General features: G+C 43.6%; 1 protein-coding gene across 1 annotated transcript in view; it reads right to left on the bottom strand.

Annotated features, from left to right (window-relative positions):
• Positions 1-15,345, bottom strand: part of LOC143996292 (ferroportin-like) — a 72,284-nt gene that overhangs the window by 44,449 nt on the left and 12,490 nt on the right. Inside the window, exon 3 of the mRNA XM_077491274.1 lies at positions 3,394-3,461. Within this exon, the coding sequence (XP_077347400.1) occupies positions 3,394-3,461 (68 nt within the window). The remainder of the gene's footprint in view (positions 1-3,393; positions 3,462-15,345) is intronic.

Consider the following 15,345-nt stretch of genomic DNA (forward strand, 5'->3'; position numbering starts at 1 on the left):
CATTAAGGTGAAAAAACATGAGCCTTTACAACCCCTTTATAATAATACAAAAGGGTGAAAGTACCTCCTTTCTAAAGAACCTCCTGCCCAAGAGAAAAGGTTCTTTTACCCCCAAAACACCAAGATTTGGCTCTGCTCTCTCTCCCACATTACTTTACTCTGGGTAGTGACAGGGTGGTTGTATACAAGTTGATTGGAAAAAGCGACTTCTGTATAACCTCGCTGTCCATGCTTGGATAGAAATTTTTCCGGTCCTTGCTGAATTGGCCAATTTTCAATTCATGTATGTTTGCCCTAAAGGGGTTGTAAAAGCAAAAGATTTTTTTATCTTAATGCATTCTATGCATTAAGATAAAAATCCTTCTATGTGTAGCAGCCCCCCTCATCCCCACTAACACTTACCTGAGGTCCCTCTCTGTCCAGCAATGTCCACAAGTGTCTCGGCCGCCTGAGATTCTCCCTCTTGATGGGCTCCCGCTGCTGTCAGTCAAAGTCAGCTAGCCAATCAGGAGAGAGAGGGGGCTGGACTGGGTCAGGGCACCATGTCTGAATGGACACAGGGAGCTGTGACTCAACTCGGGTGCCCCCCATAGCAAGCTGCTTGCTGTGGGGGCACTCAACAGGAGGGAGGGGCCATGAGTACAGAAGAGGGACCCGAAAAGAGGAGAATCTGGGTTGCTCCATGTAAAACCACTGCAACAGAGTAGGCAAGTATAACATGTTTGTTATTTTTATAGGAAAAAAAATAGACTTTACAGTCACTTTAAGTGGTGCTTACTGTACCTAGCACATATACACTCGCCGGCCACTTTATTATTAGCCACTGTATTAAATTGCTAATCAGTCAATCACATGGCAGCAACTCAATGCATTTAGGCATCAAGATGTGGTGAAGATGACTTGCTTAAGTTCAAACCAAGCATCTGAATGGTTAAGAAAGGGGACTTAAGTGATTTTGAATGTGGCATGGTTGTTGGTGCCAGACGGGCTGATCTGAGTATTTCAAAAACTGCTGATCTACTGGAATTTTCACACACAACCATCTCTAGGGTTTAAAGAGAATGGTCCGAAAAAGAGAAAATATCCAGTGAGTGGCAGTTGTGTGGATGAAAATGCCTTGTTGATGTCAGAGGTCAGAGGAGAATGGGCAGAATGGTTTGAGATGATAGAAAGGCAATAGTAACTCAAATAACCACTCCTTACAACCAAGGTATGCAGAATACATCTCTGAATGCACAACACATCGAACCTTGAAGCAGATGGGCTACAGCTGCAGAAGACCACATCAAGTGCCATGCCTGTCAACTAAGAACAGGAATCTGAGGCTATAATTCACACAGGCTTACCAAAATTGGATAATAGAAGATTGGAAAAATGTTGCCTGGTCTGATGAGTCTCGATTTCAGCTGCGAAATTCAGATGGTGGGGTCACAATTTGGCATAAACATGAAAGCATGGATCCACCCTGCCTTGTATGAATGGTTCTGGCTGGTGGTGGTTTAATGGTGTGGGTGATATTTTCTTGGCACACTTTGGGCCCCTTAGTACCAATTGAGCATTGTTTAAATGCCACGGCCTACTTGAGCATTGTTGTTGACCATGTCCATCCCTTTATGACTACAGTGTACCCATCTTCTGATGGCTACTTCCTGCAGGATAATGCAGCATGTCACAAAGCTCAAATCATATCACCACTGGGGCCTCTACAGTCCCCAGATCACAATTCCATAGAGCACCTTTGGAATGGGAGATTTGCATCACGGATGTGCAGCCAGCAAATCTGCAGCAACTGCGTGAGGCTATCATGTCAATATGGACCAAAATCTCTGAGGAATGTTTCCAACACCTTATTGATGCCATATAGAAATAAGGCAGTTCTGAAGGCAAAATGGGGTCCAACCCAGTACTAGGAAGGTGTACCTAATAAAGTGACTGGTGAGTGTAGATTGAATATAGATTGGTATTAAAAGCTACAATGACATATTCTTGCTGTAGTTTGCTTGATATGACATATTTGAATACTTATTTATATTCATTATACGAACTTTAGCAAGTTCACACCACATGCAGTCCAATGCATTTTTTTATGCATCAAAAATGCAGGGAAAGTAGTTTATATGGGTTTCAAATGGCATAATTCACACCAGTGCTTGCAGTTCCAGAAAAAAAAAAGTAGAACATGCTGCATTTTTCCTGCACTGGAACGCTGTAAAACACATAATAAATGCACTGGAACACCCTGAAAATGCACTGGAACACATATGTCCTTATTTAAGGTTAAGAAGAAAAGAGGGGGGAAAATGCACTGGACTGCATCAAAAACGCATCAAAAAATGCACTGTAACACATCAAAAACGTGTCACAAATGCACATACAGAAAAGCATCTGGAACGTATCCGGACTGTGTTTCTATTGTGTGAACTGGCCCTCAATGCATTGAGTTGCTGCCATGTAATTGGCTGATTAGCAATTTGTGTTATCAAGTAATTGAACAAGTGTACCTAATAAATTGGCCAGTGAGTGTAAGGCCCCTTTCACACCGTTCAGGTCCGCCTGTCGGTTTTGATGGCGGACCCGAACAGGCGCTCCATGCTAGTCTATGGAGCGACAGCTGTTAGTGGTGACATGTCCGCTGACATCCGACCCGGCCTGATCCTCCAAAAGCAGACGGATTGCCCTACGTCTGGATCCGTCGCTATCGGATCGGGTGAGATCTGATGAAAACGGACATGCGCCATAGAATCCTGCAGCGCTTGACAAGCCCCTCCCCGCTCAGTGAGCAGAGAGGGACCTGTCATCCTACGGCTCGGCAGAGATCAACGGAGAGAACTCCCGCTGAGCCGGTGGACAGAGGTGGATTCCGTGCAAGCGGATCCGCCTCGTCTGAATGAGGCCTAATGCTTCAATATATGTTCAATACAAACGTATTCCTTGAATGAGATATGCTTATTGTATAGATTTACAAAGTTATGGCCAAGCCAGATACTTTATCTAAGCAAAGTAGTATGAGAAGACATGAAATATTCCTTAGAACTGATTTTAAGTGTGCTTAATAGTATCCATTATTTGTTTTTATTGTCATTGTAGAGCAAAAAATGATATACTGACTTGAAGCTGTATGATATCCCACAGAGCAATACAGGGATAGACTGGAATATCATTTTTATTTATGTGCAAGCTACCTCTTATTTAAAAAAATAATATATATATATATATATATATATATATATATATATATATATATATATATATAACTCTCTATTTATTCTATTTATTAACAAAGCCTTTTAATAAACACTTATGTTTTGTATGATTTTATTATTGCACTGTAATACTGATTTACTGTTTCAAAAGTTGTAAATAATGAGCCTACCAGAAATAAAATGATCTTACCCATATTGACAATGCACAGCTCACATAGACAAGAAACCTTGGTCCCATCAGATAGCTTACCGCTGGACCTGGCAACAAATCAAAAACGTATATAAAGATAACTGCTAGATGCCCAGTGAGATGACATAACATTTATTAACAACCAAGTATATCATATTTATATGAGAGCAGTAGATAGAGAGTAGACTGGCATCTGGCCAAAAATAATCAGCCCAGACCAGGAGGTAGACTGCAAGACTGATAGACTGTAAGCACTTTGTACACAGCTATTTAACTGTTCCAAGACTGAAAGAATGCTTAAAGAGGAGGGCCAGTTTAAATTTTTTTTTTTAAAAGTCAGCAGCTGCAAACACTGTAGCTGCTGACTTTTAATAAGCACACTTACCTGTCCAGGGCGCCCGAGGCTGACCCGTCCCTCGGTCTCGGGTCCTGGCGCCGCCATTTCGGCTAAGGGAAACAGGCAGTGGAGCCTTGCGGCTTCACTGCCCGTTTCCTACTGTGCATGCGCGAGTCATGCAGCGCTTTGTGAATGGGGCGCGCTGTGTTCTGGGACACACAGTTCCCAGAACACAGCGCGACCCATTACCCAGAAGACGCTGCACGGAGGAGAGCAACAGGCGTTTCTGGTAAGTTAAAAAAAAATAAAATTCATTTTTTTTTCTGATTTTTTTCTAATTTTTAATGTGTTTTTTTTTTCAGGGTGGCCCTCCACTTTAACTAGCCAGTGGAGCCAGAGGATGCATTATACGTAATTGCTGGTCTATGTTGCTACTGCTGTCTTATGTATTACGGGCCCGCCTTGTACTGCTAAAAGTTCCCAATGTTGGCACTGTATTATACTATCACTATACTGCAGAGAACACCAGTTAACTGTACATGGATAGATTATAAAGTAAGCAATATTCACGCTGAATTTTTTTCATCTCTTAACTTTATTTTATAAACACCGAATTAAAGTCTACACATTTGCATCTATAGTCCTGTATTCCCACAGGTTAAAATGTTGACATATTTTTGTTTTGAAATGTCATACATACCCTTTTTCTTCAGTATGCTCAGTGGAAGGGGTGCTTCCTGCTGTCAGGTTGCAGTGGTCTGTTCTGACAGAGCTCAGTAACAGCCCCAAGTGTTCTCACATAGGCTTTTATTGTAAAGGGAAGAGAGGGGGCGTGTCAGACCAGTTCTGTTACTTAGCTATGATTACTATGATTACCCTTTCACACTGAGCCGTCAGCGGTAAAGCGGCGCTATTTTTAGCGGCGCTTTACCGTCATTTTATCGGCGCTATTTAATCCGCCTGCAAAACGTCACTGGAGCGGCGTTTTTCCGGCGGTATCGCAGCGCGGCCCCATTGATTTCAATGGGGAGCAGCGGTGGAGGAGCCGTGGGTTCACCGCTCCAAAAAAACTGCTGGCAGGACTTTTTCTGATGCCCTGCCAGCTCACCGCTCCAGTGTGAAAGCCCTCGGGCTTTCACACTGGAGTGAATGGAGCCGTTTTTTTCAGGCGCTATGCCTGAAAAACGCTCCAGTGTGAAAGGGATCTTAGAGCACTGAGTCTGGCAGAGTCAGTAATGCATTGTTTGCAGGCAAGGTGCCATGGGATTTGTAATCCTTATTTATGCTTTTTTGATCTTTTTTTGCCAAGAGATGGCAGAGAAATCCAGCATTAAAAATGCTCAGTCTCGTGCATATTTATGACAGCCAAGGTCACAGCCACTGTACTGACAATCCGATGCAGTGTTGCCAACCTACAAGATTGAAATTCATGGACACAACACCCAAGATTTACTGGCACAGTCACGTTTTTACTGCCATCTGTAGAAGTTACAAAATTACAGTTTTAAATGCAAGTTTCAGTTTTAGGCTACAAACAAGTACAACATGCAATTAGTATTGTGATTTAAGGTAAATATTAAGGCAAAAAACATATTTCTTATTTTATTTTTGCTATAGTAAGTAGCTCAGGGACAGGACTCAGGAGGGCAAGAAATTAGAATGGACAGGCACACACACACACACATGAAACTGACCCTCATAGTGATACTGACAGCCGTGTGCAGCAGCATAGATGATGACAACACCTCACCAACACGTCCCCTCCTGAGTTACAGTAACAGTCTCTCTCCATGTCAGGTGGTCCCTTCAGTCCACACACCACTGACAATTCCGCTCCTGGATATATAGATCTATCTATCTATCTATCTATCTATCTATCTATCTATCTATCTATCTATCTATCTATATACAGTATATATATATATATATATGTGTGTCATTCCCACATTCTATGGGAATGTTTGACCATTCTTCCAGAAATGCATTTACAAGGTCAGACACTGATGTGGACGAGGAGACCCGGCTCACATTCTCTGCCCTAATTCATCCCAAAGGTGTTCTATCAGGTTGAGGTCAGGATTCTGTGCAGGCCAGTCAAGTTCCTCTACCCCAAACTCACTCATCCATGTCTTTATCGACCTTGCTTTGTGCACTGGTGCACGGTCATGTTGGAACAGGAAGACACCATCCCCAAACTGTTCCCACAAAGTTAGGAGCATGAAACTGTCCAAAATGTCTTGGTATGCTGACACTTTAAGGGTTCCCTTTACTGGAACTTGGTGTCTGACCTTGCAAAGGCACTTTTGGAAGAATGGTCAAACATTTCCATAGACACACTCCTAAACTTTGTGGACTTCCTTCCTAGAAGATTTGAAGCTGTTATAGCTGCAAAGGGTGAGCCAACTCAATATTGAACCTTACAGACTAAAACTGGGATGCCATTAAAGTTCATGTGCGTGTAAAGGCTTGCATCCCAATACTTTTGATAATATAGTGTATATATAACGACATCAACAATGTAAACATTGTTCAGGTTTTAAATGGTACACAATTCTAATACATTATTAATAATAGATTTTAGCCATTTCCTTAATCATAATCAGAGATTTAAAGTCACTAAAATCTCATAAAAGATTCAACACATTAATGAAATTTCAAAAGCCATTCAGACCAGACCATTTTGCTGGCTTAAAGCGGTAGTAAACCCGCACATTTTTTTTTTTTTTTTAAACCTGCAAAGCAAAAGGCATAATGAGCTAGTATGAACCGCATACTAGCTCATTATGAAATACTTACCTTAGAACGAGGCCCCGACATCTGGCCCGATCCACGCCGAGGGAGCTGACATGCTCCCTCTGCGTTTCTTCCGGGTATCGCGGCTCCGGTGCTGTGAGTGGCCGGAGCCGCGACATCGTCACTCCCGCGCATGCGCGTGGGAGATTTAATTCCGGCCGCCGGCCACTGCCGGATTTTCGGGCCGAGAATCCCCTTGTGCGCATGCGCCGCTGCAGTCAGCGGCGCATACCGAGGGGGATATCTCCTAAACCGTACAGGTTTAGGAGATATTTTTTTTTACCTACAGGTAAGCCTTATTATAGGCTTTCCTGTAGGTAAAAGTTTAAAAATCGAGTATACAACCACTTTAAGACCAGACCACTTTTTTGCGATTAGGCACTGCGTCACTTTAACTTTAATTGACGTCCTTTTTTTTCCCACAAATAGAGCTTTCTTTTGGTGGTATTTGATCACCTCTGCAGTTTTTATTTTTGCGCCATAAACAAAAAAAGAGCGACGATTTTGAAAAAAACGCATTCTTTTTTACATTTTGTTATAATAAATATCCCCCAAAAATATATATATAAAAATGTTTCCTCAGTTTAGGCCGATACATATTCTTCTACATATTTTTGGTAAAAAAAAATCTCAATAATAATAATATGATTGCTGGGCGCAAAATTTATAGCGTTTACAAAATAGGGGATAGTTTTATGGCATTTTTATTAATATATTTTTTTTTTTACTAGTAATGGCAGCAATCAGCGATTTTTTTGTGACTGCGACATTATGGCGGACACCTCGGACATTTTAGACACATTTCTGGGACCATTGTCATTTATACAGCAATCAGTGCTATACAAATGCACTGATTCCTGTGTAAATGACACTGGCAGTGTAGGAGTTAAGTGTGTCCTAGGGGGGTGTTACTAACTGTTGGGGGTGGGGCTGTGTGTTAGTGAACACTGATCTCTGCTCCAATCACAGGGAGCAGAGATCAGTGTCATTTGTTGCTAGGCAGAATGGGGAGATGCTGTTTACTTCCGCATCTCCCAGTTCAACCTCTCCGTGAGACTATTGCGGGTATCCCCGTGGTGATCAAGTCCGCGGGACCCGCAACCGGACTCTCGGGGGTCCTGACCGGCGCACACATGATGGCACGGCGGCAATTTCAAATGGACGTACCTGTACGCCAATTTGCCTGCCCGTGCCATTCTGCCGATGTAAATCGTCATGCGCCGGTCGGGAAGTGGTTAAAATAATTCAGGGCAATCCTGTCATGAAGGTTCTTGTTCAGGCACTTCCTGTTTAAAGATGACAATACAGGTGGCTGCTTCAAAACACATCACACAGGCATGATCCACTGCTATCACCATTAGCATTTCCGGGAATTTATAGGTCAAGCATGCAAGCAGGACGGTGTGCTTAGCTGAGAAAACCCCTCCTTCCCTCCTGAAGACTCCTGGCAATGACATAATTTTCCCAGGCCTGGAAATCTGGAAGCAAGTGAGGAAATGTAAAAAAAAAGCATGCATGATATAATTCCCTATCTATTTACTAATGCTAGTAGCTTAAGAATTAGAAACAGTCAATGTTGATTGAGAGAGTGAAGTTCCGATTTAAGGATTTTTACTAAGCAGTCGAGAATGTTCACACAATAAATTTAAAGAGGGGTAGGAAAGCCATCACAAGATCATAGTGTAGTTAATCTTTTATTCAAGATACAAAACAAGGTAATGACTTGCACTCACAAATGGAGGTGACAATTCAGCATGTCAGTTGACGAAGATCAGTCTCAGCAGAGGTTGGTGGAGCTGGACTGCTGTAGTCAGGCGGAATTCCGCCTCCGGACAAAGGAGATGCTGCCCATACCAGATTCTGAGCAGTGCCTGTCACTGGATCACTCCTCTAAGGCACTCCTTGTGTGTGTTGAAGCAAAGAATCATGGGATATGTGTTTCAGGATACTATCACGTTCCCTTCATCAGTCTCCTCAGTCTTAAGTTTGAGAGTCATTTGAACTGGTCACTTGCTCAGTCTCCGCCGGCAACACCCCCTCTGCTCTCATAGGCTGTCACTTTATACAATGGCTTGGCGCTGCCCGTTCCCCCCCCCCCGCTAGCGCCCAAAAAGGGGTTAAATCCGCCTGCAAAACGTCACTGGAGCGGCGTTTTTCCGGCGGTATCGCAGCGCGGCCCCATTGATTTCAATGGGGAGCAGCGGTGGAGGAGCCGTGGGTTCACCGCTCCAAAAAAACTGCTGGCAGGACTTTTTCTGATGCCCTGCCAGCTCACCGCTCCAGTGTGAAAGCCCTCGGGCTTTCACACTGGAGTGAATGGAGCCGTTTTTTTTCAGGCGCTATGCCTGAAAAACGCTCCATTGTGAAAGGGATCTTAGAGCACTGAGTCTGGCAGAGTCAGTAATGCATTTGCAGGCAAGGTGCCATGGGATTTGTAATCCTTATTTATGCTTTTTTGATCTTTTTTTGCCAAGAGATGGCAGAGAAATCCAGCATTAAAAATGCTCAGTCTCGTGCATATTTATGACAGCCAAGGTCACAGCCACTGTACTGACAATCCGATGCAGTGTTGCCAACCTACAAGATTGAAATTCATGGACACAACACCCAAGATTTACTGGCACAGTCACGTTTTTACTGCCATCTGTAGAAGTTACAAAATTACAGTTTTAAATGCAAGTTTCAGTTTTAGGCTACAAACAAGTACAACATGCAATTAGTATTGTGATTTAAGGTAAATATTAAGGCAAAAAACATATTTCTTATTTTATTTTTGCTATAGTAAGTAGCTCAGGGACAGGACTCAGGAGGGCAAGAAATTAGAATGGACAGGCACACACACACACACATGAAACTGACCCTCATAGTGATACTGACAGCCGTGTGCAGCAGCATAGATGATGACAACACCTCACCAACACGTCCCCTCCTGAGTTATAGTAACAGTCTCTCTCCATGTCAGGTGGTCCCTTCAGTCCACACACCACTGACAATTCCGCTCCTGGATATATAGATAGATAGATCTATCTATCTATCTATCTATCTATCTATCTATCTATATACAGTATATATATATATATATATATATTTATATATATATATATACTGTATATATATATATATATATATATATATATATATATATACTGTATATAGATATCTATCTATATACAGTATATCTATAGATATATATCTATCTCTCTCTCTCTCTATATATATATATATATCTCTATGTATATTTAACCCTATATTAACTGTTTACCCTAATTAACCCCTCCTCCGTTAATCATAGTGTTCCATAAAAAAAAACACAAACATGAAAAAGGGCTTCTCTTTTCTTTGTAAATAACAACTGATAAAAAAGTATACTTTTTATCTACAGTAAGGCCCCTTTCACATGGGGCAGACTCCTGGAGACTGCCTGCTAGAAAATCTGTACGCTAATCCCCCCCCCCCGAGCAGGCGGAGGGCTGGTCCACTCCATTTATGCAGAGCGGGCACAGCCACAGCTTGCTGTACTCTATGGGCAGTCGGAAGGAAAACAAATGGCATGTCCTTTTACACCCGCCGGCCATTCAATCCACCAGACAGGTGAAAACAGATTCCCCATCTGTCTTATTTGGGTGGACAGGATCAGATATCAATGGACACATGTCTGTTGACACCCGCTGCGCCATAGAGGGCAAGGGATAGTCCGATCGGGTCTGCCTAAAAAACTAAAAGGGGCCAAATACTACTTTTTAACTAACCTTCATTAAATTAGAAAAAAGTATGTTTTTTTTGGTTCTGTTACAATTGTTGTCTATGGATTGAAAAAAATATGAAATAATATTTGCAAAACAATATCACCAAAAGAAAGCCTTGTTTGTTCTTAAAAAATAAAAGATATGTATTACTTTGTAATTCAAAATTATGACAATTATTGTCAAATGAACAGGCCCATAGAAGAAATGTAAAAACTGCTCTGGTCCATAAGTGGTGTACTGTTGTGAGAGCTGTCCTGGTTAAAACTTACACTCAGCTGACTTTGATTTGTAAAGTAGGACCTTCAGTTTGAAGGCATTTCTTAATGTACAGGTGTATACAACTCTAAATAGCATTATGGGAATACACTGGTTTGGACAAATCAGAGTGCTCCTTACTGCAAAGCTGGGGGGAGGGGGGGGGGGGGGCGCATGTGCCCAACATCTGGCATGTCCTGACATCTGGGCAGGAAAGAGGAATGGAGGGGGGAATTCCTTAGACACGCTTAGGAAGTTTGACAATGAAAAAATTATTTTTAAACTTATTGTAAAGGTGAACTAACCCTTTAAATCTGTAATTAATGTAAACCTGTCATAATTTTGCTAACTCCATCTCATAAATTTAGTTGTCTGGAATTTAATACTGACCCTCTTACTTTAATACTTTGATTCTTGGAACTAGTAGCTAAAACCTTCTCAGACTTTTCTAATTGTATTGATTTTCTTTGTCAGTAGCTCAATATATTGAAGCCAGTGGCATAACAATCAGTCAACTAAAAGGTATCTTTCACAAAGAAATTACCCCACTATTCAAAACCTTTATCCTTTATAAAAAAAAAAAAAAAAAAAAAAAGTGTCCCGCGATGTACATCCATTATCAATCATGGCGCCCGACGGACCCTAAAATAGCAAAAATAAAAAATGTTCTGCATCAATGGGAGGGCCCCGCTAACTGCTGTCTCTTCACTTTGACAGATGTTATATTGGCAAGGGCGGGGCCACCCAGTGCCGTAGTAGGGCGATTCTGCCCCTTCTGATGTCCCAGGGGGCGGGGCCACCCAGGTACATCATCCTTGCTTATAAAGAACTGTCAAAGAGCACAGAGCGCATACAGCGGGTCCCCCCCCCATGGAGGCGGAGCACTTAGATTTTTTTTCTATTTTTTTGGGTCCATCGGGCGCCGTGATTGTTGATGGATGTACATCGTGGGACATTTCATTTTTTTTTTAAATGTGTCCCGCGCTGTACATCCATCTTCAATCATGGTGCCCTGACAGTTTTTTTTTTTTTTTTAATAAAGGATTTGTCAAAAACTGTCTCTTGTGGTTTAAATTTTTTGACACTTTTTGGGTGAATGGGTAGGGGTACCATGTACCCGATATCCATTCACATAGGGGGGGGGGGGAAGGGGCTTCCAGATTCCGATAGGCCCCCCCGCCCACAGACCCCGACAACCACTGGCCAGGGTTGTTGGGAGGAGGCCCTTGTCCCCATAAACATGGGGACAAGGTGCTTTGCTGGGCAATTCAAAGCAACCTCCCCATGTTGAGGACATGTGGCCTGGTATGGTTCAGGAAGGGGGGACAGGCACATGCCCCCCACCATCCTGATCTCCAGGCTTCATGCTTGGATAAGGGTCTGGTATGGATTTTGGGGGGTCCAAGCCAAATTTTTTTATTTTTTATTTTGGCATTGAGTTGCCCTTAAAATCCATACCAGACCCAAAGGGCCAATGCCACATCAGTATTAGCATGGCTGTTTCCATAATATTAATGGCTCATTGCCAAAACATTATTGTATAGAATTAGAAAATACATTTAATAGTGTTTGATGATTTTATATATGACTGTGCTCAACCCAATAGGCTAGTGGTCGGCGCTTCTCCCTTGAAAGACTCAGGCCTTGAAGGAATGAAGCCTTGATGGGTTCAAATCCTACAGAGGGATACTAAAATATTGCATTGGACTCAGCAGCATTTGCTAAAAATAGGCGAATGCCTATTAGCCAATGCACTTTAGTTTGGTTGATTCTATTATATTAACTTTTCAAATGCATGCAATGGTATGTAAGTATTCAATAATATTATGGTGTGGAATTCTGCATATCACACACTAGTTAATAGGCAGTTTACATTTTTTTTGTTTATTTTAATACGCTTGTGCACTGGAAAAATAAACACAACTGGCGGGTGGTAAGTTGGCTGGGATTTGAACTCATAACTTGAATGCAATAGGGACATCTGAGCTGCATAATAGTGTAGTATGATTAAAGAATGAACATAAATAATTACTGCTTTATAGTCACCTAAATAAAAAAAAATAACATGAAAAAAATAACATAGAACAGATATGCAAGTGTAAATGTTCAATACATGCAACTTTACAGAATAGCAGATATTACTCTGCAATAATCATTCATAACTACATCTGTTAGCAAAAGAAGAAAAAAACTAGGAACATGAATTGCAATATACATCAATAGATGCACACGAGATACAGCACATCTCACATAAAAATGTTTTCCTCGTCCGGACATGGCCGTGCAGAGACGCTAATGCACTGAGCTCCTGGTTCTTACCCGCGTACTCTGGCTAAATCTGTTCTTTAGACTCAGAATGCTCTCAAATAAGAAGCGGACTTACAAGCGGAACAAGAAGAGAGCCAGCCCTTCTAGTAATACTCCTGCCACAAGTGACATTTAGAGGCTTTTTCGGCAGTCACTGTCGGGCTACCCGGATCCAAAGATGGCGGACCCTCGTGGCTCACGCTCATCTTCCCCCAACCTCATGGCGAACCCAACATCTCCGGAGCGGTCACAAAGCCCAGCACTCTACCCTGTCTCCCCAGAGGCCCCATCCACGGACCTGAGGGGCTCGCCATATGTACCGCTCAGCTATAAGGCTGATCCGCAACTAAAAGCCATCTTGCAGGCCCTCCCGATGAAGGCAGATATTGAGGCCATAGTGGGAAGAGTGGAGGCCGCGCACAGGAAGGAGATCCAGGCAATCGAGCAAGAAGTTCACTCACTGAGCACCCACCTGACAACAGGGGAATCCTCACTAGAGACGCTGTAGCAGAGACGGTCCGCCCTGGATGCTCAGCAGAAAGCCAGTTCAGAATCGGCAGTGGAGCTCCAGCTATGCTTGGAGGAGGCTGAGGACCGGAGCCGGAGAAATAACATACGGCTCTGGGGATTGCCAGAAGCTACAGGCCCCCAGACTTGCTCGCTACAGTGATTTTAAAAAAAACTTTAAAAAAAGTGGCGGGCGAACATCTGCCGGAACAAGTCGAAGTAGACCGGGTTCATAGAGCCTTGGGCCCTCGCTCACCTGATCCATCCAGACCCAGAGACACAATCTGCTGGCTTCACCACTACATACACAAAGAAGGCATCGCCCGCAGAGCCTGGGAGTCAGGCGACCTGGAGTTTAACGGCACGAATATGAAGCTACTACCCGATTTGTCCCGAGCGACGCTGCACCGTCAAGCCCTTCTGAAGCCACTCTTGGATCTAGCCAGGAGGCGAAATGCTACCTACAGATGGGGATTTCCTCTTTTGGTTACCTTCCACAGAGGCCAGAGACCCTTCCAGCTGACGTCTCCGGAGGCTCTGCCTGCCCTCTTCGCCTTCCTTGAGGCGGACCCAATTGATCTCCCAATTGGCTTGGATACCTTCCACGTTACCAAGGCCACATGAGAATGCAGAACTCCAATGCACCATAACCACAGAGACCCCAAAGAGGCAAGCAACGACCTCGCACCTTATCCCAAGTGGAGTCTCCGGAATCGTGAGTAACCCCTACTGCCCCATAGGCCTCACAACTCTGACTTCCATTGGTCTGTTGCCCTGGTTGCCCGCACACCTCCTCTCCTTGTCTGCCCCTGATGCACTGGCGCCTGGTTCTTTGTTGATCCTATATAGGATCCAATAAATTTGTTCAATTGGTTGGCTGAAGCCCACCCTGTCATCAAGCATTTTAATAACGTTCTGAGTTACATATGAATACCTCAGTGTTGCTGAAGCGAGTGGGGGACCCGGGCCCTCGTCTACCGGCTGTTGCCCACTCACTCCCCCAATATGCCTTTGTGTACACCCGAGTTTACGGGTCCATATACATCACAAGTTTTCTAAACTTGCACATTTAGCCAAACTCCCAGGCGGGGACAGACTGGGCTGGCTGGCTCTCCCTGGCTCCTGTCCTCGCCTTCTCCCCCTTTACCCTCCGCTACCCCTTCTCCCCCCCTCCACTCTACGCTTCTCTCTATCCCAAAATCTTCCCCAGCTTTCCTTCTTCCTTTTCTTCCCTTTCCTTAGGACATGACGGTGACCTCTCTCAATGCCAAAGGGTTGAATACCCCCAAAAAGAGACGCATACTACTACTACATGACCTTAAGAGATCACACACTGATGTAGCCTTCATTCAAAGGACACACTTCAAGGGAGATAGACTCCCTATGCTTCAAACTAGGCACTTCCCCCAAGCATATCACTCTACTAACCCTACATCCAAGACTAGAGGGGTGACCATATTGATTTAGAGTAGGCTGCCGTGGAGATGCCAGGAGGTGTCGGCCGACCCAGAGGGGGGCTTCCTTTTTGTGAAAGGTCTAATAGGTGAGACCCAATTCACACTGGCAACGCTATACTCCCCCAATGAACACCAAGACCAATTTATCAGACACACCTTAGACAAGTTGATGGAATTCAAAGAAGGCCAGCTAATTCTGGGGGGAGACTTCAATGTCCCACTGATCCCCTCCTCAGACACCTCCACGGGCAGTTCCTCAGTCCCCCCAACATACAGGAAACAAATAGCACAAACCCTCCACAACGCCCAGCTAATAGACATTTGGCACTTACACCACTCAGGCGAGAGGAACTATACCTTCTATTCTTCCCCACACAAGTTATACTCTAGGATTGACCTATTCATGATACCCCACAACCAACTATACCTAGTGAGCTCCGACCTCCATAGATCATATTACATGGTCTGACCATGCGCCCATCTACTTCACATACACCCTTTCTGAGAGACCTTCATCCAGAGTCCTATTTTGGCACCTGAACGAGAGCCT

This window comes from Lithobates pipiens, unplaced genomic scaffold (assembly GCF_037356315.1).
Source record: "Lithobates pipiens isolate NorthernLeopardFrog02 unplaced genomic scaffold, aLitPip1_a1.2 Scaffold_19, whole genome shotgun sequence".
Classification (NCBI taxonomy): domain Eukaryota; kingdom Metazoa; phylum Chordata; class Amphibia; order Anura; family Ranidae; genus Lithobates; species Lithobates pipiens.